The 27,357-nt window shown below is 43.1% G+C and overlaps 1 protein-coding gene across 1 annotated transcript in view; it reads right to left on the bottom strand.

The window, feature by feature from the left end:
* LOC142262371 (uncharacterized) overlaps window positions 1-26,942 on the bottom strand; it is a 50,630-nt gene extending 23,688 nt beyond the window's left edge. The window contains exon 1 of the mRNA XM_075332168.1: window positions 26,678-26,942. Within this exon, the coding sequence (XP_075188283.1) occupies window positions 26,678-26,942 (265 nt within the window). The remainder of the gene's footprint in view (window positions 1-26,677) is intronic.
* Window positions 26,943-27,357: the final 415 nt, after the last annotated feature.

Below are 27,357 nucleotides of genomic sequence, written 5' to 3'. Positions count from 1 at the left end.
GCGGCTCTGCAGGTGGAGGTAGGTGCAGGTTATTATATATCTAGTGTGCGGCTCTGCAGGTGGAGGTAGGTGCAGGTTATTATATATCTAGTGTGCGGCTCTGCAGGTGGAGGTAGGTGCAGGGTATTATATATCTAGTGTGCGGCTCTGCAGGTGGAGGTAGGTGCAGGGTATTATATATCTAGTGTGCGGCTCTGCAGGAGGAGGTAGGTGCAGGGTATTATATATCTAGTGTGCGGCTCTGCAGGTGGAGGTAGGTGCAGGGTATTATATATCTAGTGTGCGGCTCTGCAGGTGGAGGTAGGTGCAGGGTATTATATATCTAGTGTGCGGCTCTGCAGGAGGAGGTAGGTGCAGGGTATTATATATCTAGTGTGCGGCTCTGCAGGTGGAGGTAGGTGCAGGGTATTATATATCTAGTGTGCGGCTCTGCAGGTGGAGGTAGGTGCAGGGTATTATATATCTAGTGTGCGGCTCTGCAGGTGGAGGTAGGTGCAGGGTATTATATATCTAGTGTGCGGCTCTGCAGGTGGAGGTAGGTGCAGGGTATTATATATCTAGTGTGCGGCTCTGCTGGTGGAGGTAGGTGCAGGGTATTATATATCTAGTGTGCGGCTCTGCAGGTGGAGGTAGGTGCAGGTTATTATATATCTAGTGTGTGGCTCTGCAGGTGGAGGTAGGTGCAGGGTATTATATATCTAGTGTGCGGCTCTGCAGGTGGAGATAGGTGCAGGGTATTATATATCTAGTGTGTGGCTCTGCAGGTGGAGGTAGGTGCAGGGTATTATATATCTAGTGTGCGGCTCTGCAGGAGGAGGTAGGTGCAGGTTATTATATATCTAGTGTGCGGCTCTGCAGGTGGAGGTAGGTGCAGGGTATTATATATCTAGTGTGCGGCTCTGCAGGTGGAGGTAGGTGCAGGGTATTATATATCTAGTGTGCGGCTCTGCAGGTGGAGGTAGGTGCAGGGTATTATATATCTAGTGTGCGGCTCTGCAGGTGGAGATAGGTGCAGGGTATTATATATCTAGTGTGCGGCTCTGCAGGTGGAGATAGGTGCAGGGTATTATATATCTAGTGTGCGGCTCTGCAGGTGGAGGTAGGTGCAGGTTATTATATATCTAGTGTGCGGCTCTGCAGGAGGAGGTAGGTGCAGGGTATTATATATCTAGTGTGCGGCTCTGCAGGTGGAGGTAGGTGCAGGGTATTATATATCTAGTGTGCGGCTCTGCAGGTGGAGGTAGGTGCAGGGTATTATATATCTAGTGTGCGGCTCTGCAGGTGGAGGTGTGTGCAGGGTATTATATATCTAGTGTGCGGCTCTGCAGGTGGAGGTAGGTGCAGGGTATTATATATCTAGTGTGCGGCTCTGCAGGTGGAGGTAGGTGCAGGGTATTATATATCTGTGTGCGGCTCTGCAGGTGGAGGTAGGTGCAGGGTATTATATATCTAGTGTGCGGCTCTGCAGGTGGAGGTAGGTGCAGGGTATTATATATCTAGTGTGCGGCTCTGCAGGTGGAGGTAGGTGCAGGGTATTATATATCTAGTGTGCGGCTCTGCAGGTGGAGGTAGGTGCAGGGTATTATATATCTAGTGTGCGGCTCTGCAGGTGGAGGTAGGTGCAGGGTATTATATATCTAGTGTGCGGCTCTGCAGGTGGAGGTAGGTGCAGGGTATTATATATCTAGTGTGCGGCTCTGCAGGTGGAGGTAGGTGCAGGGTATTATATATCTAGTGTGCGGCTCTGCAGGTGGAGGTAGGTGCAGGGTGTTATATATCTAGTGTGCGGCTCTGCAGGTGGAGGTAGGTGCAGGGTGTTATATATCTAGTGTGCGGCTCTGCAGGTGGAGGTAGGTGCAGGGTGTTATATATCTAGTGTGCGGCTCTGCAGGTGGAGGTAGGTGCAGGGTGTTTTATATCTAGTGTGCGGCTCTGCAGGTGGAGGTAGGTGCAGGTTATTATATATCTAGTGTGCGGCTCTGCAGGTGGAGGTAGGTGCAGGGTATTATATATCTAGTGTGCGGCTCTGCAGGTGGAGGTAGGTGCAGGGTATTATATATCTAGTGTGCGGCTCTGCAGGTGGAGGTAGGTGCAGGGTGTTATATATCTAGTGTGCGGCTCTGCAGGTGGAGGTAGGTGCAGGGTGTTATATATCTAGTGTGCGGCTCTGCAGGTGGAGGTAGGTGCAGGGTGTTATATATCTAGTGTGCGGCTCTGCAGGTGGAGGTAGGTGCAGGGTGTTATATATCTAGTGTGCGGCTCTGCAGGTGGAGGTAGGTGCAGGTTGTTATATATCTAGTGTGCGGCTCTGCAGGTGGAGGTAGGTGCAGGTTATTATATATCTAGTGTGCGGCTCTGCAGGTGGAGGTAGGTGCAGGGTATTATATATCTAGTGTGCGGCTCTGCAGGAGGAGGTAGGTGCAGGGTATTATATATCTAGTGTGCGGCTCTGCAGGTGGAGGTAGGTGCAGGGTATTATATATCTAGTGTGCGGCTCTGCAGGTGGAGGTAGGTGCAGGGTATTATATATCTAGTGTGCGGCTCTGCAGGTGGAGGTAGGTGCAGGGTATTATATATCTAGTGTGCGGCTCTGCAGGTGGAGGTAGGTGCAGGGTATTATATATCTAGTGTGCGGCTCTGCAGGTGGAGGTAGGTGCAGGGTATTATATATCTAGTGTGCGGCTCTGCAGGTGGAGGTAGGTGCAGGGTATTATATATCTAGTGTGCGGCTCTGCAGGTGGAGGTAGGTGCAGGGTATTATATATCTAGTGTGCGGCTCTGCAGGTGGAGGTAGGTGCAGGGTATTATATATCTAGTGTGCGGCTCTGCAGGTGGAGGTGTGTGCAGGGTATTATATATCTAGTGTGCGGCTCTGCAGGTGGAGGTAGGTGCAGGGTATTATATATCTAGTGTGCGGCTCTGCAGGTGGAGGTAGGTGCAGGTTATTATATATCTAGTGTGCGGCTCTGCAGGTGGAGGTAGGTGCAGGGTATTATATATCTAGTGTGCGGCTCTGCAGGTGGAGGTAGGTGCAGGGTATTATATATCTGGTGTGCGGCTCTGCAGGTGGAGGTAGGTGCAGGGTATTATATATCTGTGTGCGGCTCTGCAGGTGGAGGTAGGTGCAGGGTATTATATATCTAGTGTGCGGCTCTGCAGGTGGAGGTAGGTGCAGGGTATTATATATCTAGTGTGCGGCTCTGCAGGTGGAGGTAGGTGCAGGTTATTATATATCTAGTGTGCGGCTCTGCAGGTGGAGGTAGGTGCAGGGTATTATATATCTAGTGTGCGGCTCTGCAGGTGGAGGTAGGTGCAGGGTATTATATATCTAGTGTGCGGCTCTGCAGGTGGAGGTAGGTGCAGGGTATTATATATCTAGTGTGCGGCTCTGCAGGTGGAGGTAGGTGCAGGGTATTATATATCTAGTGTGCGGCTCTGCAGGTGGAGGTAGGTGCAGGGTATTATATATCTAGTGTGCGGCTCTGCAGGTGGAGGTGTGTGGAGATTCCCCATTACTGGGGCAGGCGGCATTAACCCCTTTAGCTCTGAGAGTTTCTTGGAGTTTTTCTCTCGCTGATTTCTATGAATCGTGAGGTTTTTGTTCCTTTTCCTCTGATAGATACAAACGCCCCAACTATGAGAGGCCGGAAGTGAGGAAACCCGTCTGCCCTCAGTCCTCAGCCCCATTCTGCCCTCAGTCCTCAGCCCCTTTCTGCCCTCGGTCCTCGGCCCCTCTCTGCCCTCAGTCCTCGGCCCCTTTCTGTCCTCGATCCTCAGCCCCTTTCTGCCCTCAGTCCTCGGCCCCTTTCTGCCCTCAGTCCTCGGCCCCTTCCTACCCTCAATCCTCGGCCCCTTTCTGCCCTCAGTCCTCGGCCCCTTTCTGCCCTCAGTCCTCGGCCCCTTTCTGCCCTCGGTTCTCGGCCCCTTTCTGCCCTCGGTTCTCGGCCCCTTTCTGCCCTCGGTTCTCGGCCCCTTTCTGCTCTCGGTCCTCGGCCCCTTTCTGCCCTCGGTCCTCGGCCCCTTTCTGCCCTCGGTCCTCGGCCCCTTTCTGCCCTCGGTCCTCGGCCCCTTTCTGCCCTCGGTCCTCGGCCCCTTTCTGTCCTCGGTTCTCGGCCCCTTTCTGCCCTCGGTTCTCGGCCCCTTTCTGCCTTCGGTTCTCGGCCCCTTTCTGCCTTCGGTTCTCGGCCCCTTTCTGCCTTCGGTTATCGGCCCCTTTCTGCCCTCGGTTCTCGGCCCCTTTGTGCCCTTGGTTCTCGGCCCCTTTGTGTCCTCAAACAGTATAATGTTCCTCCAGAATGTTCTCATTATATGTTTCCCCTTATTATCTCCAGTATTATTACAGCGGATTCTCTATGATGTTACATCGTCATCTTCTCCCCATTCAGGTCCCTACAATATCGGATCCTCTCAGTGGAGATCTTCTATAGAAGAGAATTCTCCTGATTGCCCCGTGAAGGATGGATATGGACAGGGACAAGATGGCGGAGAGGATATTACACCTCACCCTAGAGATCCTCTTCCGGCTTACTGGAGAGGTGAGAGATTCTGATGGCGTCACATTACATCATTCTTATCTATGGGAATAACAGATGGACAGAACTGGAGAGGTGAGGACTCTGGAAATGTCTGGAGTGAGATTTATTACTGTGTCTCTCCATAACCAGGATTACACAGTAGTGAAGAAGACCTCTAGTGAGCGCTGTCAGGCCCCTGTGTCTGAGGGATGGAGAAGACCCCTGAGCCCAATCACGGGGCCTCCACCTCACCCCCCGATACATGAGGACATCAATGACCAGAAGATCCTAGAACTCACCTACAAGATGATTGAGCTGCTGACTGGAGAGGTGACACTGCTGGGAATGCTGGGACATTATACAGTAACGCTATGAAGGGATCGGGGGTGACGGTATCATTGTATGTGTCAGGTTCCTATAAGGTGTCAGGACGTCACCGTCTATTTCTCCATGGAGGAGTGGGAGTATTTAGAAGGACACAAAGATCTGTACAAGGACGTCATGATGGAGGCTCCCCAGCCCCTCCCATCACCAGGTAATAGACAGGACTAAATACACACGGCCTATAATTATCTGTATGTAAGGAATGAATTCAGTCCCCGTATGTGTCTCCTCCAGCTCTATCCAGTAAGAGGACAACACCAGAGAGATGTCCCCGTCCTCTTCTCCCACAGGACTGTAAACAAGAAGATCCCGATGTTCCTCAGGATCATCAGGTAGATGGAGAGAAGGTGCCATAAAATCTCCCTATGATGTGTAGATGGCTGTGAAGGCCTTGTGCTCAGTCTTGTTTTATCCTCCAGTATTTTATGTGTTATACTTGTGTAATGAGAGCGGTGGAGATGGCAGGATTAGAGCTGATCATAGATGTGACTTCTCCATCTGTCTGTGACTTTTACAATATTTGTTTCAGGGGGAAGATCTGACCCATGTTAATACTACAGAGACATATGTGAGGGGTGATGAGCGGAGTAAAGAGCAGATTCCTACAGATAACCGCCCAGGTGAGTAGTGACCACTAAATGCACAGAAGTCACATATTCTTCTCAGTCACCGGCTGTGGTTTCTTTATCGGTGGTGTAGTTCGGCCATATCACAATCAAGTGGTCCCCATTCCACCTCTAAACCAATGCATTGAATCTGTCCCCATTACTTTGGGCATAGGAGGTCCTTCTGTTGGAGTTAGGGGGGCTTTACACGTTGCGACATCGCTTCCGAAATTTCGTCAGGGTCATGTCATTAGTGACGCACTTCCGGCGTCGGTAGTGACATCGCAACGTGTAAATCCTAGGTGCGACGATAAATGATCGCAAAAGTGTTGAAAATCGTTGATCTGTGTAACGTCGTTCATTTCCATAATGTCGGGCCAACCGCAGGTACGATGTTGTTTGTCGTTCCTGCAGCTCCACACATCGCTGTGTGTAAACCCGCAGGAGCAACAAGCATCTCCTTACCTGCTTCCCGACGGCAATGCGGAAGGGGAAGGTGGGCGGGATGTTATGTCCCGCTCATCTCCGCCCCTCCGCTTCTATTGGCCGGCCGATTAGTGATGTCGCTGTGACGCCGAGCGCACCTCCCCCTTGAAGGAGGGATATTTCGGCAGTCACAGCGACGTCACCGACAAGGTATGTGCGTGTGAAGCTGCCGTAGCGATAATGTTCGCTACGGCAGCAATCACCACATATCACATGTGCGACGGGGGCGGGTACTATCTCGCTCGGCATCGCTAGCCTATGGTAGCGATGTCGCAACGTGTAAAGTACCCTTTTGACAATCCGCCCAGATCTGTAAACTACGAATCTAAATGGTAGCGTACGTAGAATGTGCGGACAAGTTCGAAAATCACTTGTAGAATATTATGATGGCCTGTAGGAGATATCGGAGGATGATGATGCTGTTTCCTTCCTAGAATCCTGCCATCATATAAGGTGAATCTTCCTTCTCTGTATTTTGTGCTGCTGAATGTGATCATTTGGTCCCTACAACACCAGGTCCAGTCTTTTTGATCAAACTTTGCTTTTATGATGGCCAACATTAAATGTCCAGTGAGATCCAAGTGTGAATTTCTCTACAATAGTTTTCCTTTATTTTGACTTTAATTTTCTTTAAAACCGACTAACTTCAACAAAATTGCAATAAACTGCAAAAAAAAAAGACCATTCCCCGTCTGCCGTGATCTATCCCTCAGCTGTGCGTGGTTGATGGCTCTAATCTACAGATAAGAGGCACGGAGCCGCATCCTCTAATCACCCAGAGATGTGTCACCGCTCGTTACTAATTATTTTACTGATGAAGACTGATGAGTCTGAATATTTCAGTAGATTTGTTGTTGTCTATACTCAGTTATTCACTACAGTAGTTAGCGCCCAAAATACTCTGATTTCGCCACTTACGAGACCCAGTTTTTCTGTTCCTAATGAGGTAATAACTTTGGAGGCTTCTTCTGATCCAATGATTCTGAGATTTGTTCTGAGACACATTGTACTTTATGTTTCTGGGAATTTTAGGTTGTAATTTTCAAACTTTAAAGTTTTATTTTCTTAAAACAGAAACCACACAAGATAGATAATAAATAACATTTACCTTACTCCTTCTTTAGGGCGGCAGCATTTTTCAAACATTCCCTTTAATTTTTCCAACATCCTTTTATTTTTTTAGATGCTAGAAGGCTTCAAAGTTTAGAAACAAGTGTTTATATGTTCAATTAAATGGACAAAACATTTTCCAGTTCGTTCCTCATGACAGCACCATAGGAGGTTGCTCCTCATATCCTCTATAGGGACAGGAAACACACGAGAGGTTAATTGCCCCTCCCACCCTCACCCTCCCAGTATTTTTCCTGTCCCTATAACAGGAGAGATGCAGGAGGTAGTGCAGCAGCATGAGGCACCTACCTGGAGACGGACTCTGGAGGATCGGGGGGTTCACCTCTCTCCTTCCTCCTGTAAAGTGGTCCGAGGCCTACACCTCTTCCAGGGAAGTCCTAATCCTGCCCCAGTAGAGTGGGACAATGCTCCTGGCGCCAGCTGCTTCCTTCGCATGAGGGCTGTTGGCGTCCTGCCATGATGGCTGCGACTGTGCTTCCGGTCATGTGCAGTGCGTGCCTTCCACTCCAGAACGCACTTCGGGTGCTGTCATGATGGACTCCTGGAAATTCAATTACCAGTAGGTAAAAACAAAAAAGTGAGCCGGAGTATGAGATGGTATACATGGCGCTTGTGAGCTCATGTTCACACTGGCCATAAGACAAAGAGAAACCAAGGGAAAAATTGTGAAAATATACCCTGCTTACCTATTTTAGACACATGGTAAGGTTTTAATATTAGAGAGTGTAGGTACTATCCCAACTGGGTACACCTTGTCGTTGGTGAGATGGCTTCATGCTTTTTTTTTATCAAAAACAGTGTTTACTAAGTACCCTGTGTTTATATACTTTTTAGTTACAGCAGGGTATATTTTCACAATTTTCCCCTTGGTTTCTCTTTTTAATTACCAGTAGGTGTAATTCCTGTTTTTGGATAACAATTCACTTTTAAAATTACTTTCAGGGGCCTAGATTTTAGAAAATTGTTCTCTTCATAGTATCAAATACCACATTCAGGAAGAATAGTCAGGTAGCCGGGTCAGAACCGGAAGGCAGAGAAAATAGAAAATCAAGAATATTCAGTAAATAGGTCGAGAAGAGAACAGGAAACAGAGGATGTGAGCACAGAGGCCTGAACCAGAGGAGAACAAGGCTGTATCTGGCAGCTTCCAGCAATATACTTCCAGCTTTAGTAGGGTGTGGTGCTTTCCAATTGGCTGAAGCAGAGAGCTGATTACCTCAGCTGGTCTGCACACACACCCATACTACCAGACTGGACTGTACTACACATCCCAGCCACCCTAATCATATTGACTGGACAGAGCCTGCACCGCCTGTAGCTTCAGGTTATAACCTCTCCATCACCAGCTCCACTGGCAGAATGAGTAAGGCCGTGCCAGGTGACAGAAGCTGATGTCACTGGAGCAGATCCCAGAGGAGATGTGACACAACAGTTGCAGAAGCCCTAATGTGACAGAACGGCAGAAAACCAGAGCAGAAGAAAGTGTCATAAAGTGACTCCATTTTGGAAATTATAGCCCTCAGTGAATCTCTCCATAGTTGTAGTGACTATTTTGACTGCACAGGCACTTTCCAGGAATTAGCACGCAGTGGATGTTGGAGAATGAAAATTGCAAATACAGTATATCACAAAAGTTAGTACACCTCTCATAATTTTGTAAATAATTAATTATATATTTTCATGGGACATCACTGACGATCTGAAACTTACATGCTATGTACAATAGTCAGTGTACAGCTTGTATAATGGTGTAAATTGCCATTACTGTCAAAACTGCTGGCAACAAATATGAGTACACCCTAAGTGAAATAGCCAAATTGTGCTCAAAATGACAAAATATGTGTGGTCACCATTAGTTTCTAGCACTGCCTTAATTCTCCTGGGCATGGAGTTCACTAGTACGTCACAGCAGCCGCTGGATCCTCTTCCATCCTCCATGACGACATCACAGAGCTGGTGGATGTTAGAGACCTTCTGCTCCTCCACCTTCCATTTGAGGAGGCCGCACAGATGCTCAATAGGGTTTAGTTCTGGAGATAAGCTTGGCCAGTCCAGCACCTTTACCCTCAGTTTGTTTAGCAATGCAGTGGTCGTCTTGGAGGTGTGTTTGGAGTCGTCATCATGTTGGAATACTCTGTTTTTCCATTGAAAGATGATGGAACTGAGTGGGGCTTATTTTTGTGGGAGAGTTAGAAGTTTATTTTGGTATCATATTCACCTACATAACATTTTTAGTGGTGTTTTATTCCAGTATTTGGGAGGTAGAATGAACAAACTGTTGAACACCACACTCTACTGGTTCATGCCATGAGGTCTTCTATTAGACTGTGATAAGGATAATAAGCTGCACACTAACCACTATCAAAATATAAACCTGAAAAATGGTAAGGCATTACTGCCATAGGGATACTATGAACAATGAAAAATACATTTAGCTATCTGAAAAAAATGAAATACATGAAAAATGGTATTGCAAAACTGCTATGAATATTTAAAAGTATTAGAGATGTTTAGCAAATGTAGTGATCAATGCAAATGAGCCCGAAAACCAACGATAAGGTAATCTCTAATTTTTTCGGGAACCTAACCTTAGTGGCTATAAAAGATCATGAATTAAGTCTGGTAATAGGGCAGGGTTCTCAGTCAGAAGAAACTGCATGCTATTCAGAAAAAAGACTGACTGGAACACCTATATGTGTGAATTAGGTGCTAGCCTGAAAATATATGACTATAATAAAGATAATAAGCTTCACACTAACTAATTTTAGGCTAGCACCTAGTTCACACATATAGATGTTCCAGTCAGTCTTTTTTCTGAGTAGCATGCAGTTTCTTCTGACTGAGAACCCAGAACCCCACCTTATTACCAGACTCTATTCATGATCCTATATAGCCAGGAGCCTGTCTGCCCATACTTGCAGATTTTAATAGAACATAGAGAGTCATTAAGGTTAGGTTCCCAAAAAATTAGAGATTACCTTGTCATTGGTTTCAGGCTCATTTGCATTGATCAATATATTTGCTAAACATCTCTATTACTTTCAAATATTCATATCAGTTTTGCAATACCATTTTTCATGTATTTCATTTTTCCAAATAGCTAAATGTATTTTTCATTGTTCATAGTATCCTCATAGCAGTAATGCTTTACCCTTTTTAATGTTTATATTTTGATAGTGGTTAGCGTGTAGCTTATTATCCTTATTATAGTCAGCTCCATGGTAAGCTTTATATGCTTGGTTCCACTGTGTATTTTTATGCTTATGATTAAGGACTTATCTACATTCCAACTGTCCGAAACGCGTCAAGCCATGATGTTTTCATGGAACCGATGATGTTTTTCTTGGATTTTTAATCGTTGAATAAAGTTTCTACACTTTTATATATTTTTCATTGGATTTATATTTTTCCTATCCTGGAAGTGGTGCTGAGTCCCGTCCTTTCTCCTTGCTATTTTTAGGCTAGCACCAAATGCACACATATAGGTGTTCCAGTCAGTCTTTTTTCTGAATTCTATTAGACTGTGAGCTGTCATTGTCTTAGTCAATAATTCTATTTTACTACATAACTTGCTGTTTCTATGGACGTTTTTCAGTAGAAATGTTTAAAAATATTTTTTTCATAAAATATGCTTGAAATTAATAACAGGTTTTATTCTTAGCAGATGACTGTACCACGAGACCAGTGGGACTACTGACATCTTCAATTTATAAATCAGATGACCTTGAGATCACACAGGATTTAACTAAAGTGAATGCCATTATTCCAGATATCCCATCTTTCTTTCACAGCAAAGATCTCTCATCTGATCCTATGAAACGAGTCCTCTCTTCTGAATCATTACAGACTACTAAAATAAATAAAAGTCACAAAAAAAGGCATTAGAAAAGTAACTGCTCTTAAAGGAAAGATGCCAATTTCACGATTAAAAAATGGAAATAATTTTCCCCTCGAAACATCATTTGTTAAACATCAAAAAATTCACACAGAGGTGAAGAGATTTTCTTGTTCCAAATGTAAGAAATATTTTAATCACAAATCAAACCTTGTAAAACATCATAGAACTCACACAGGGGAGAAGCCATATTCATGTTCAGAATGTGGGAAATGTTTTATCAGGAAATGCAAACTTGTTATACATCAAAGAACTCATACAGGGGAGAAGTCATTTTCATGTTCAGAATGTGGGAAATGTTTTAATACCAAATCACATCTTAGTAGACATCACAGAACTCACACAGGTGAGAAGCCTTTTTCATGTTCAGAATGTGGGAAAAGTTTTAACCAGAAAATAAGTCTTGTTTACCATGAGATAATTCATACTGGGGAGAAGTCATATTCATGTTCAGAATGTGGAAAATGTTTTAACCGGAAATCAAATCTTGTTACACATCAAAGAACTCATAAAGGGGAGAAGTCATTTTCATGTTCAGAATGTGGGAAATATTTTAATACCAAATCACATCTTATTAGACATCACAGAACTCACACAGGTGAGAAGCCTTTTTCATGTTCAGAATGTGGGAAAAGTTTTAACCAGAAAATAAGTCTTGTTCACCATGAGATAATTCATACTGGGGAGAAGTCATATTCATGTTCAGAATGTGGAAAATGTTTTAACCGGAAATCAAATCTTGTTACACATCAAAGAACTCATAAAGAGGAGAAGTCATTTTCATGTTCAGAATGTGGGAAATATTTTAACTCCAAATCAAATATTAATAGACATCAGAGAACTCACACAGAGGTGAAGCCGTTTTCATGTGAAAAATGTGGGAAATGTTTTGCATGTAGATCAACTCTTCTTTATCACCAGAGCAGTCACAGAGAGTAGAAGCATTTTTCATGTTCAGAATATGGGAAATGTTTTCCTCAGAAATTGCAATTATATATTTTACTGACAGATTAGACAAAAATCACATAACATACAGTCGTAAAATGAGAAAAGTAAATTACTTTAGAACTTACCACATTTTTTGGACTATAAGACACACTTCTAACAAAAAAACAAAACAACTTTCTGATAAGTGAGTATGTCTTATAGTCTGGAGGCAGCTTCCTGTTATGGAGAACTATGAGACTGTGTCTTTCCCAATAACAGAGAGAACTGCTCTCTCCTGCCTCACACTGATCGACATGATCGGTGTAGAGCAGGAGAGGAAGCTGTCGGCACCTGCACAGAGGCTGTATATCCTGAGTGAGCAGCTGAAGAACCTTCCACCCCACGAGTTCCAGGACTTTTCAGGTCATCGGATCAATCACCCTGTAAGGGACTGTAAAATGGGGTGATGTGTGCACAGTGTCTTTGTATATAAATTTATATACAGTGAAGATCACAATTTCCTAAATGTTGAGTTCATTGTGTCGTCCTATGTGATTATATCCTAGCAGGATTTTAAGCTTATTTCATAAATTGAATTTTTTCAAAAGCACATAATAAAAATGTAAATGAGATAAATGTAAAAGAACACTGATCAAAATTAGAGAACACTTTCAGATACCTGCAAGTTATTGGTGAATCTGGCACCTGGTGCTAATTTCCTTAATTATCTGACAAACCCTACGTAACTGGCAGCCTAACTTTACAGTTTGCACTGACTTTGCAAAAATGATATGCCGTTCCAAAGTGACTGAAACACGCCGGCAGCAGGTTATCCAGATGAAGGCCAAAGGGGTGACCCTAAAGCCCTAGCAAGAGAAGTTGCTTGTTCCAAGTCTGTGATTTCGATAATATTGCATCTTTACAACATCACAAACTCTTTCAATTCCCCAAAGAAGACTGGTCGCCCTCGCAAGAGAGGACAGGATAATGTGGAGAATCTCAATCGGTAATTATTTCAGCACTGCAGCTAGAATTGCTTGCCATTTCCGCCCTGAACAGGGTAAGGATCTGTCTCGTCATACAGTGTCACGATGTTTAAGAGAATTTGGACTAAAAGCCCACTCTGTAGTGACCAAACCTCTCATTAGCAGAAAGAATCAAAATGCTGGACTCGCCTTTGGTGAGGAGCATGTTGTGTGGACAGAGAAGAAGTGGTCCATAGATAGCGATGAAAGCAAATTTAATTTATTTGTGTCTGATAGGAAACATTATGTTCGTTAACGAACTGGGGAAAGACTAAACCCAAAGTGTGTTAAGAAGTCAGTGAATGGCGGTGGAGGACGTGTCATGGTTTGAGGAATGTTTTCTGCAGCAGGATTTGGACCTCTCATACAGCTACATGGAAGAGTGAATGCAAGTGTGTATCAGAACCTTCGTCAACAACACGTAGTTCCTTCCTTGCGTTCATCACTCAATCAGCCAGCAATTTTCATGCAGGACAATGCCCCCTGTCACAGCAGTTCCTTGAAGCAAAACATTGAAACAATGAAATGGCCGCCCAGTGTCCTGATCTAAACCCAATAGAAAAGCTCTGGAACATCCTTGGTGACAAAGTTATTACATTGTTTCTGAAAAAAGCAATGATCAGACATTGTTCTCAAATTTTGATCTCCGTTGTATTTAGCAGAACTGTATGTAAATGTGCTTATGTAGCAGAGCTGAGCGTGAATATACTTTCCATGCAGCAGTGTTGTGTGTAAATAAATTTAAACTTTTATTTTCTATATATAATGAAATATAAATTGCTTTTGTTTTTTAACCCCTTTACGCCCAAGGTTGTACAGGTACGTCTTTGGTCGCCTATGTCCGGTTATTGCGGGCTCTGGTGGTGAGCCCGAGGAAATCTCTGCACATGTCTGCTGATCTGATCAGCAGAGATGTGTGACTATCAGGCTCAGGTGTATCGGAGATCCACCTGCACCTGTTAACCCTTTAGATCGCGCTGTAAATCACTGGCAGCACGACTTAAATGGCCACGGTGGGGATTGTGCCATTTCCCACTGCCATCGGCTCTCCAGTGACACGATCACTGTGCGCCAATGTGTTTCCATGGTAGCGTGGGGTCTGCTGATGACCCCTGACACTGCCATGGTGAACTTCCTGGGAGAGCTGACAGATCGCCAGCACTCACAGGAAAGCAGCATTTCTGAAATGCTTAATAAATCGGACTGTGCAGTGATAACGTTCCCTAGGGGACTAGTAAAACAAATAAAAAATGTTAATAAAAAGTTTTAAAAAATAGGAAAAAATAAAAAAAACCTTAAAAATTCAAATTACCCTCCTTTCGCCCCCCTGAAAATAAAACAGTTAAAAAAAAAAAAAAACTACACATATTTGGTATCAAGAGAAAAGAGAACAAGAGTTTCTATAGTGCAAAAATTGTACAAAAAATTTATTATAAAGAAGGTGAGCATCCATTTAGTCTAAAAACATATTAAAACACCAGGACCATGCCCCGAGATAGATAGACACCACTTAGGGATTCATGAAACTAATTCCATGTTAGGAGGGTACAGATGGCAAAATCATCATAATATCAGAATATAGTATCTCCATAGTGGAGTATAACTATGGACAACATGAAGTCAGATCCCCTCAAAAAGTCTAAAGCATACCAAGATGTAATACGTGAGTAGGGCATGCAAAAGTGGCGGTGGTAAAGCTGAATTCGGTAACAGGTCACAGGAAATGGAACTTCAAAACGCCCAACGCACGTTTCGATACATCGGTTTTCAATCTTCATTGGGGAGAGGCGCCTCTAATTCCTAAGTGGTGTCTATCTATCTCAAGGCATGGTCCTGGTGTTTCAATATGTTTTTAGACTAAATAGATGTTCACCTTCTTTATAATAAAAATTTTTGCACAATTTTTGCACTATAAAAACTCTTGTTCTCTTTTCTCTTAATCCATGGTTTTGAGTTTGTGCTGTATGTGGGGATTTGGCAGAATCCATACCCACATCCAAATTTGAAGGAATATATTCCAGCAAGTTGAGTCCAAACAGGAAATTCTTTAAAACATTGATTCTTTATTCACATATTAAAAAGTCCATGTTGGGGTGAAACAAACCCAAGACAGAGAGGACGCGTTTCAAACACTTGGTTCTTAGTCAATCTCTAAAGCATATAGTCACAGGACTTGTTTAAAAAGGAGGGAGTAAAGACCCAAACATGTGTTTAATCAAATGGAAAGAGCTTTTCACTAAAGCATTAACCCTATGAGGGGAACATTTTTTATATGCAGGTATTCACACACGGTGACATAGGAGTAAGTGTCAAAAAAAAAAAAAAATAGCAACATTAGTAAGCAAACAATATTTCATTTCTTTTGTTTAAGCCTGTGGTAATTCTGGTACCCATTAGAAAAATCCACTTAATTTCCCTCTGAAAAAGAATATCCTTTAAATTTCCTCCCCTCTTAGGAAGTTTTACTTTCTCAATAGCACAAACTTTCATGCCATTAAAACTGCCGGCAGGTATATCACGAAAGTGCTGGGAGGCGCTAAATAACTTCCTAGATGTAATATTACTCACATCATAGATATGTTCGGATATTCTTTTTCTTAGGGAGCATGAAGTGCTGCCAATATACTGCAGTTGACAGATTGTGCAAGAAATCAGATAAACCACATGGTCTGAACCACAGTTGATCATAGAAGTGATTTGATACATTTTTTTATCGGCATATGAAGAAAAAATTTTTACATTCAACATATAATGACAAAGTCCACATTTCTTGTGTCCACACTTGTATGATCCTGTGGTTGGTAACCAATTACGGGCAGTTTTTACATCCTGAATAGAACCGCATCTGCTAGGGTGATCACTTGGTGATAGGATGGAACTTAAAGTCGTGTTTCTCTTGGAAACAAACTTCACTCCGTCTCTTAATATATGATATAAAGTGTCATCTGTAGACAAAATTGGAGGTATTTCTTGACAATTCTGATCACATCATAGTAGTTGCTGCTGTATTTTGTGGAAAAAACTACCGGTAATTTGTTCTGAAAGTCACCTTTATTTTTATCCTTATTGTTCATTTCAAGATATTGGGGTCTGTTTTTAATATTCGCTTTTATTTTTGCCCTCTGAAGATTTTGAAAATTATACCCTCTGGCCAAGAATCTCCTATCAATACTACTACACTCTGCCTCAAAACCTTCCTGACTGCTGCAGCACCTCTTTGCAATTATATATTCACCTATGGGGATATTCTCCACCACATGCTTGGGGTGACAACTTTTAGCATGTAGTAGAGAATTGCCTGATATCTTAGGCCTTGTGCGCACTAGACGTTTTTGCCGCGTTTTTAGCGGCGTTTTTTACCGCGTTTTTGTGCTGAAAACGCAGTGACATTGCTTCCCCAGCAATGTCTATGGGTTTTCAGAAGTGCTGTCCGCACACAGCGTTTTTTTGTAGCTGCGTTTTTGTGGTGACCACAAAAATGCAGCATGTCAATTATTTCTGCGTTTTTCACTGCGTTTTTCACCCATTGAGTTCAATGAGATGTTCAACAACGCAATGAAAAACGCATATAGCCGCGTTTCTATGACTAAAAACGCAGCTATAAACGCAAGGGGTGGGCACTACAGTGACGTGTACAGGAAGAGGATTCCTTCTGTTGGTAAACACAGAAGCAGGAATCCTCCCGGTACCGTCACCGCTGCGTCCACCTCCCGTCCTGTGCATGTCAGCTCCGTGCGGCGCCATGTCTGGGCGGGAGGTGGAGGCAGCGGCGAAAACCAAAGTGAACAGTAGAAAAAAAAAAATGTCATATATACTCACCTGTCTGCAGGGTCCCGGTGCCATGCCCGCTCCTGTCCCGGTCCCGCCGCTCTGGCTGTGTGCAGTCTCCCCGGGGCAGGACCTTGCTTGCAGGACCTGGCGGTGGATCACCTGATGCAGTCACCTGACGCATCAGCTGATCGTAGTCTCGCCGGCTTTTTCGCGCCCGGCCGGTATCAGCTGATCCTGCCGTCAGGGGACTTCATCAGTTGATTACCGGCAGCTCCGGCAGCGATGGGACAGGATCAGACTCTAATCCGATCGCTGCAGGAGCTGCCGGTAATCAGCACAGCACATAAGTGAGTATTATTATTTTTTTTTTTTGCACTGATGCTTCAGCTGATTGTATAATCGGCTTTTATACAATCAGCTGATGTGTGATGTGATTCAGCCCCTAGAACCTGAAACATCATCTGATTGCTTTGCCTTCCAGCAAACCGATCAGATGATATTGGATCCTGATTGGACGGCGCGGGACCCTAACCCAGGATTACTGCGGAGGGGGGTTTATTTCAATAAAGATGGAGTCACTAATTGTGTTGTGTTTTATTTCTAATAAAAATATTTTTCTGTGTGTTGTGTTTTTTTTTTTTATCATTACTAGAAATTCATGGTGGCCATGTCTAATATTGGCGTGACACCATGAATTTCGGGCTTAGGGCTAGCTGATAATATACAGCTAGCCCTAACTCCATTATTACCCAGCTAGCCACCCGGCATCAGGGCAGCTGGAAGTGTTGGATACAGCGCCAGAAGATGGCGCTTCTATGAAAGCGCCATTTTCTGGGGTGGCTGCGGACTGCAATTCGCAGTGGGGGTGCCCAGAAAGCTTGGGCACCCTGCACTGTGGATTCCAATCTCCAGCTGCCTAGTTGTACCCGGCTGGACTCAAAAATTAGGCGAAGCCCACGTCATTTTTTTTTTAATTATTTCATGAAATTCATGAAATAATTAAAAAAAAAAGGGCTTCTCTATATTTTTGGTTCCCAGTCGGGTACAAATAGGCAGCTGGGGGTTGGGGGCAGCCCGTACCTGCCTGCTGTAAACGGCTAGCATCCAAAAATATGGCGAAGCCCATGTCATTTTTTTTTCTTTTTGGGCAAAAAACTGCATACAGTCCTGGATGGAGGATGCTGAGCTGAGCCTTGTAGTTCTGCAGCTGCTGTCTGCTCTCCTGCATACACTAGTTCTGCAGCTGTCTGCTCTCCTGCATACAATGAACATTTTGAAGAAGGAAATGACATCAGACCTTTTTTTTTTTTTTTTTTTATCAACAATCTTTAATGGCATTGTGCACTGATTAAAAACGCAGTGAGCAAAAACGCAGCAAAAAAACGCACCAAATCGCGGCAAAAACGCATGCGTTTTTGACACGTTTTTTAGCCGCGGGTGCGTTTTTTGAGACAAAAACGCACATAAAAACGCAGCGTGAAAAAAACGCCTAGTGCGCACATACCCTTATTGAAAAATAATTTTTTCACCTTCCTAGACAGAAAATATGTTCAGCTGCGGGGTTGCTCTATGGACGCTCGCTTCTCCCCCTCATTAGCTGGGGTCTTTATGTTCTGCTGGGAGGAGCAATTCATCTTCAGTCAAAATAACCCTTTTTCATGTAATATCATCATATACCTACCTTCGGTACATAGATGATAAACTAATTGTGTGGCAAAAACCAGAACAGAAGGTAGAGGAATTTATTTCCTATATTCATAACAATGCCCACAACTTAGTATTCACTTTTTTTCATGATCAAACGAAAATAAATTTTTTGGATATGTCACTCCATGGAAATATTGATAGTGGCAAAATTGACTGTAGTTTATATCGCAAACCCATATCAGGCAATTCTCTACTACATGCTAAAAGTTGTCACCCCAAGCATGTGGTGGAGAATATCCCCACAGGTGAATATATACGTGCAAAGAGGTGCTGCAGCAGTCAGGAAGGTTTTGAGGCAGAGTGTAGTAGTATTGATAGGAGATTCTTGGCCAGAGGGTATAATTTTCAAAATCTTCAGAGGGCAAAAATAAAAGCGAATATTAAAAACAGATCCCAATATCTTGAAATGAACAATAAGGATAAAAATAAAGGTGACTTTCAGAACAAATTACCGGTAGTTTTTTCCACAAAATACAGCAGCAACTACTATGATGTGATCAGAATTGTTAAGAACTATCTTCCAATTTTGTCTACAGATGACACTTTACATCATATATTAAGGGATGGAGTGAAGTTTGTTTCCAAGAGAAACACGACTTTAAGTTCCATCCTATCACCAAGTGATCACACTAGCAGATGCGATTCTATTCAGGATGTAAAAACTGCCCGTAATTGGTTACCAACCACAGGATCATACAAGTGTGGACACAAGAAATGTGGACTTTGTCATTATATGTTGAATGTAAAAAATATTTCTTCATATGCCGATAAAAAAACATACCAAATTACTTCTATGATTAACTGTGGTTCAGACCATGTGGTTTATTTGATTTCTTCCACGATGTGTCAACTGCAGTATATTGGCAGCACTTCATGCTCCCTAAGAAAAAGGATATCCGAACACATCTATGATGTGAATAATGTTACATCTAGGAAGTTATCTAGCGCCTCCCAGCACTTTCGTGATATACATGCCGGTAGTTTTGATGGCATGAAAGTTTGTGCTATTGAGAAAGTAAAACTTCCTAAGAGAGGAGGAAATTTAAAGGATACTCTTTTTCAGAGGGAAATTAAGTGGATTTTTCTAATGGGTACCAGAACTCCCATAGGTTTTAACGAAAGAAATGAAATACTGTTTGCTTACTAATGCTGTTATTTTTTTTTTTTTACATTCACTCCTATGTTACTGTGTGTGAATACCTGCATAAAAAATGTTCCCCTCACAGGGTTAATGCTTTAGTGAAAAGCTCTTTCCATTTGATTAAACACATGTTTGGGTCTTTACACCCTCCTTTTTAAACAAGTCCTGTGAACACATGCTTTAGAGATTGACTAAGAACCAAGTGTTTGAAACGCGTCCTCTCTGTCTTGGGTTTGTTTCACCCCAACATGGACTTTTTAATATGTAAATAATAAAGAATCAAGGTTTTAAAGAATTTCCTGTTTGGACTCAAGTTGCTGGAATATATTCCTTCAGTCCTGGATGGAGTATGCTGAGCCTTGTAGTTCTGCAGCTGCTGTCTGTCTGTATGGAGGAGAGCAGACAGCAGCTGCAGAACTACAAGGCTTAGTATGCTCCATTCACTAGTGTATGCAGGAGAGCAGACAGCAGCTGCAGAACTACAAGGCTCAGCATGCTCCATTCACTAGTGTATGCAGGAGAGCAGACAGCAGCTGCAGAACGACATGGCTCAGCATGCTCCATTCACTAGTGTATGCAGGAGAGCAGACAGCAGCTGCAGAACTACAAGGCTGAGCATACTCCAGCCAGGACTGTATGCAGGAGTTTTTTGCCCCCCCCCCAAAAAATGACGTGGCCTTCGCCATATTTTTGTATGCTAGCCAGGCACAGCAGGCAGGTACGGCTGCTCCCAACTCCCAGCTGCCTATTTGTACCCGGCTGGGAACTAAAAAAATAGGGAAGCCCTTTTTTTAATTATTTCATGAAATAATTAAAAAAAAATAATCGACATAGGCTTCGCCCCATTTTTGTGTCCAGCCAGGTACAACTAGGCAGCTGTGGATTGGAATCCGAACAGGTTGGCCCGAGCTTTCCTTGGCGCCTCTGCTGCGAATTGCAGTCCGCAGCAGCCCCAGAAAATGGCGCTTTCATAGAAGCGCCATCATCTGGCGCTGTATCCAACTCTTCTAGCAGCCCTGAAGCCGGGTGGCTTGCTGGGTAATAATGAGTTAATACTAGCTTTGTTTTACTAGCTAGTATTAAGCCGGAAATTCTTAATGTCAGGCAAGTTTGACCCGGCCATTAAGAATCTCCAATAAAGGGTTAAAAAAAAAAAAAAGACACCACAAAGAGAAAAATACTTGAATAGAAATAAATACACAGACACACTTAGAGACTCCATGTTTATTACTCCCTGTCAGCCCTCCACGATCCTGCTCTTCTGTCTTCTTTCTCCTTCAACCCATGCAGCTCTGCTACATCAGACAGCACTGCATGGGAGGAAGACGCTGCAGCTCCCGTGCAGTCTATTCACTCAGTGAGTGAGCAGAAGCTGCGTGCTGTAAGTGGTGACGTCACCGCTGACAGCCGGGTTACCATAGCAACGGTGCTCCGATCACGTGATTTCCGGTGCTGCAATTCACCGGCTGTGGCATCTAGTCCTTCGATGTGGGCTGACCATGTGCCAGAGCATTTCACCGGTACACAGAGATGCTGGAACGATCACCGCGTACCGGAGAGATGCACTGACAGGACCTATCATGACATCTAGCCATGTGACCAGTTTGTAGCCAATGAGATAATAGACACGTGACTGGTCACATGCTATTTTGACGTTATGATTGGTCCTATCATCAGTGCTGGTTACCGGGAGGACACAGCGATTATCAAAAGGTAAAGCAGCGGGAGACAGAGTGTAGGACGCATCATGGGGACCTGTAAGTGTTATGGCAATTTTTATTAACTGTATATGTATAATGTGTTTTTATGTGTTTGTGTTTGCCTCCCATTGTTTTCAATGGGGTTCGAGTGGTTCGTCGAACGGGGCCTCTGTTTGACAAACTGAACCGAACTCGAACCCCAGGGGGGTGGCTCATTTCTAACCAACACACGTCACTACACTCTTTGATTTCATTGGTCACTCACTATATTTAAACTGCAGTGTCCTCCACTCCGTTCACGCTCCTTGAGAAAGCAAGAGCGAAACACGTGTCGGAGTGAGGGGCTGCGAGCAGGACACATCACCCTGTCATTAGGTAACGTTATTGTTTCTATTCATGCCATATGTCACTTAGTGTTACAATATAGTAAACGGATATGCACTGCACTTTATTTATCACATGATAATATGCATATGTCCCATTTTTTGGCGAGTAATTATTTTTATTAACTAATTGATCTACCTCATATCGTTATTATTTATTCACATACAAATATTTATTTATTTATATACATATGGTGTAGTTATTTATTTATTTATAATGAGATTTTACTAGCACCACTTATGTTGATACTTGATTGGTAATATTCGGATGTTGATGAATGTGATTTTTTGAGGAAGATCACTGACTGTTGGTGATTACATTGGTATCCAATATATGACTAACTTTGGTCAGGGACCTTATTGATTAGCCTGTTCGCAACCCTATATATACGAAAATTATATGCAGCACGTTATGTTGATCTCATCATGTTTTTAAATGTATACTAATAAAGGCTATTTTTAATGTTTGACGTTGTCACTCCATTTTTTTGGCCGTTACATACGGCTGATGTTTTGGTATATATCTAGTTGGGAGTGCTGTCTAGTGACCATATATGTGGACAATCTGTGGAAATTACTAATTATTTGCTGTTTTTCTCTGAACAGTTATCGTCCAAAAATCCAATATGTACTTTAAAGCCAGGGAGACCACCTGGTTAACTAAGGCTTCTACTTTATTCAGCAAAGGTGCTGCATCCACTTCTTCTCAAAAATCCTGCAAAGAAAGAATTAAGAGGTATAAGAATACTCTTCACAAAATAACAACAATTTGGTGGACAAAGAATTCCCTTGAGCGCTACTATGATCAACAGATTATCCCGCGTGGTTTAAGAGTACATCTTTACCCAAATTTTGATCTTGAACAGGAGGAATTGATTTCCAGATGGAAAAAAGCAGCCTCCACCTGTTCATTGGAATTTATTAAGATCATTAATGAAAAAAACAATGCTACCCTATTGAAACTAGAAGAGGAGATTACTCAATTAGAGCATTTACTACAGAAAGAGCTATCTAAAGATGATCTACAGGAATTATATTCTAGTCTTGATAAGGATTTCGAACATTGGCAAAAGGACATTAGCTCTGATAAACTTAAAAAAAATATCAAAGAGATGTTCAGGATTTTGAAAGCAATAAAATCTATAAGTGGCAGTTGATAAAAATAACATTTAAGGCCCTCTCTAAATCAGTATCTAATCAATCTTTGATATCTCTTTCTGAGAGAGCGCTACATTTATGAGTGAGTCTGAGGGCTCAAGAGAATTTCCTGTTAACAACCAGAGAGGAAAAAGAAAGGGCTATGACATTTTTAATCCAAGACGTAATCGTAAAGATGGACCACAGGTGATCAATCTTTTAACACATCAATTATCTGATATTCAGATTAGGCTATTGGAAAGAGGACTAACTTTTTCCCCCTCTAATTCCTAGACGTGTTTTCAGCAATAAAAGATGTTCATCTTTTTTCAAGAAAATTGCTGTTGAAAAAGTTGCATCACAAAACTCAACCTCATGACATCTTCACCACCAAAGAGGAACAAGAGGCCCTAATGATATTACAATCCCTTCAAGAGGAAAGCTCATCAGAAAAGGTTTGTGACTTTCCTGCACAGTTGGTTAATAAATCAAAAACATTTCCAAATCTGGCCATTTGCCCAGCGGTGGAGGTTTTCACTAAATTGGTTTCTAACGAGATTAAAGTTTTGACTAGACAATCCTCACCGATTTCAAATCTAAATAAAGATGAGTGGGCTGGTCTTAGAGAATTACAATCATAGCATGATGTTGTGATAAAACCAGCCGATAAAGGTGGTAACCTGGTTGTTTGGCCCAGCTTGTTATATGAAAAACAGGCTGGTAAATTATTAAATGATGTCAACTGTTATCGGAAATTACCTTACAATCCAACTCCTTCTTTTCACAGTGATTTGATTAAAATCCTTGAATAGGCATTTGAAAAAGATATCATACCCAAGAAATTTCTGGATACTATTAAGAATTTGCATCCACGCCTTCCAACATTGTATTTAATCCCAAAAATTCACAAGAATCCATCCGATCCATCTGGGAGGCCTATAATATCAGTTATATTGATATTGTACGTCAGGTTATTGACTACTACCTGAAACCATTGGTGAGCGAGCTTCCATCGTATATACAAGATACCACAGCAGCTCTTAGATGTATGGACGGCATTCCTCTTGATGAGAATATGATAATGGTATCTGCTGATATCAAATCACTTTACAACTCTATAAGACATTCGAATGGCTTAAAGGCGGTATTGTGGTATCTTAATACCAGTAGTATTGCATGACCCAAGGCTGAATTAATACACACCCTTCTGGAATTCATCTTAACTCATAACATCTTTACTTTTGATGGTAAAACCTATTTACAAACGCAGGGAACAGCCATAGGTGCATGCTGCACATCATCCTATGCCAACCTATTTTTAGAGGCATGGGAATGTGAAATTTTTTTGTGTGATACGAATCCAGACATTCATAAAGTTGTAAACTGGATGAGATATATAGATGACGTCTGGTTAATCTGGGAAGGTGACATCAGTGGTCTAAATTAATTTATGTGATATTTAAATCATAACACTCTGAATATCAGATTAACATCTGAATATGGCCATGAGATCAATTTCTTGGATTTGAATGTCATGACTTTACCTGATGGATCTTTGTCCACACAGATCTTTCGCAAACCGATGACAACAAGCTCAATACTCCATGCGACATCCGCACACCCTAAGAGCACCATAAGAGGAATTCCTACTGGACAATTTCTCGATGACACCAGGAGGATTCACGCACATGTGCCAGCCGTGGCACATGTTGAAGACTTGTAGAAACAGTGAGCGATGTGAATAAGACGAGCTACGGCTCGTACCGCAGATGACCAACTTGAGAAGCGCTCGAAGCAATGAGGTCTCAACTTCTGTTTTGATGTCACTGAAGTGTAGCAAGCGGAGACGATTGGTCTAATTTCCTTGTCGAATTCTGGTTCCACCAGCTCATACATGTTGCCGACATAGTTATGGCAAGTCTCCTCATATAAGATACTTGGAGGTGTCAGCCACATGTTGTCGCTGAGTTTGGACGCAGCAATGAGTCTCATTCCTCGGTCAGCTGGGTTTTGTTCAGTGGGAATGTGGTGCCACTGTTCGGGACGAGCGAAGCTTCTGATATGTTCTACTCTGTTACTCCCGTAGACATAGAACTGCTTCGTTTGGTTATATACGGTGCCTACAAGTAGTATTCAACCCCCTGCATATTTAGCAGGTTTGATAAGATGCAAATAAGTTAGAGCCTGCAAACTTCAAACAAGAGCAGGATTTATTAACAGATGCATTAATCTTACAAACCAACAAGTTATGTTGCTCAGTTAAATTTTAATAAATTTTCAACATAAAAGTGTGGGTCAATTATTATTCAACCCCTAGGTTTAATATTTTGTGAAATAACCCTTGTTTGCAATTACAGCTAATAATCGTCTTTTATAAGACCTTTTCAGGCCGGCACAGGTCTCTGGAGTTATCTTGGCCCACTCCTCCATGCAGATCTTCTCCAAGTTATCTAGGTTCTTTTGGTGTCTCATGTGGACTTTAATCTTGAACTCCTTCCACAAGTTTTCAATTGGGTTAAGGTCAGGAGACTGACTAGGCCACTGCAACACCTTGATTTTTTCCCTCTTGAACCAGGCCTTGGTTATCTTGGCTGTGTGCTTTGGGTCGTTGTCTTGTTGGAAGATGAAATGACGACCCATCTTAAGATCCTTGATGGAGGAGCGGAGGTTCTTGGCCAAAATCTCCAGGTAGGCCGTGCTATCCATCTTCCCATGGATGCGGACCAGATGGCCAGGCCCCTTTTCTGAGAAACAGCCCCACAGCATGATGCTGCCACCACCATGCTTGACTGTAGGGATGGTATTCTTGGGGTCGTATGCAGTGCCATCCAGTCTCAAACGTCACGTGTGTGGTTGGCACCAAAGATCTCGATCTTGGTCTCATCAGACCAGAGAACCTTGAACCAGTCTGTCTCAGAGTCCTCCAAGTGATCATGAGCAAACTGTAGATGAGCCTTGACATGACGCTTTGAAAGTAAAGGTACCTTACGTGCTCGTCTGGAACGGAGACCATTGCGGTGGAGTACGTTACTTATGGTATTGACTGAAACCAATGTCCCCACTGCCATGAGATCTTCCCGGAGCTCCTTCCTTGTTGTCCTTGGGTTAGCCTTGACTCTTCGGACAAGCCTGGCCTCGGCACGGGTGGAAACTTTCAAAGGCTGTCCAGGCTGTGGAAGGCTAACAGTAGTTCCATAAGCCTTCCACTTCCGGATGATGCTCCCAACAGTGGAGACAGGTAGGCCCAACTCCTTGGAAAGGGTTTTGTACCCCTTGCCAGCCTTGTGACCCTCCACGATCTTGTCTCTGATGGCCTTGGAATGCTCCTTTGTCTTTCCCATGTTGACCAAGTTTGAGTGCTGTTCACAAGTTTGGGGAGGGTCTTAATTAGTCAGAAAAGGCTGGAAAAAGAGATAATTAATCCAAACATGTGAAGCTCATTGTTCTTTGTGCCTGAAATACTTCTTAATACTTTAGGGGAACCAAACAGAATTCTGGTGGTTTGAGGGGTTGAATAATAAATGACCCTCTGAATGAACTTTTCACAATTTAAAAAAAAAATAAAAAAAAAAATAAGATTCTTCTTTGCTGCAGTGCATTTCACACTTCCAGGCTGATCTACAGTCCAAATGTCACAATGCCAAGTTAATTCCGAATGTGTAAACCTGCCAAATCTGCAGGGGGTTGAATACTACTTGTAGGCACTGTATGTACCCCGGTACCACTTTACTATTGGTGTAGAATGTGAAGGATTTGATTGCGACGTCCATTTCATCTCTCACAACCTCAGCGATTTCTACCGCTAATACTGCGGCACAGAGTTCGAGCCTGGGCACTGAGTGTGCAGGTTTTGGAGTCAGTTTAGCCTTACCCAGGATGAAACCGCAGTCCACTTTGTTGTGCCTTCTGAAGGTCTTCAGATAAGCTACTGCAGCTATGGCTTCTGTAGACGCATCGGAAAAGATGTGGACTTCTCTTTTAATGACAACCAAAGAAGACCTTGACGAATAACAACGTGGAATCCGGATTTTTTCGAGTACCTTCAGGGACTTCTTCCAGGCCTCCCACCATTGTTGTTTCTGGGACGACAGTGGAGCACCCGAATCTGTATTTTCGGCAGTAAGCTGTCTTAGCATGATCTTACCTTGGACGGTGAAGGGTGCGACAAATCCGAGGGGATCATAGATACTGTTTATCACAGATAGGATTCCTCATTTAGTGAATGGTTTGTCACACAGTGATACTTGAAAAGTGAAAGCATGCTGTTTGATGTCCCATAGCAGGCCAAGGCTACGTTGTGTGGGAGGGACGTCGGAACCCAAGTCGAGGTCTCCCAAACTTGTGGTGTGGTCTTCTGGTAGAAATGCTTCCATTACCTCTGGACTATTAGATATAATTTTATGGAGTATGAGATTTGATGCAGCAAGCATTTCCTGAGTTCTGGAAATCAGATTGATGGCTTCTTCACTCGAGGATAAGGACTTGAGCCCACCGTCCAAGTAGATATTATTGTCCTTGTACCATAGGAACCTAAGATAGTTCTGGCTGTCT

Source organism: Anomaloglossus baeobatrachus, unplaced genomic scaffold (assembly GCF_048569485.1).
Source record: "Anomaloglossus baeobatrachus isolate aAnoBae1 unplaced genomic scaffold, aAnoBae1.hap1 Scaffold_2449, whole genome shotgun sequence".
Taxonomy (NCBI): Eukaryota; Metazoa; Chordata; class Amphibia; order Anura; family Aromobatidae; genus Anomaloglossus; species Anomaloglossus baeobatrachus.
This window is presented reverse-complemented; position numbering and strand designations above follow the sequence as displayed.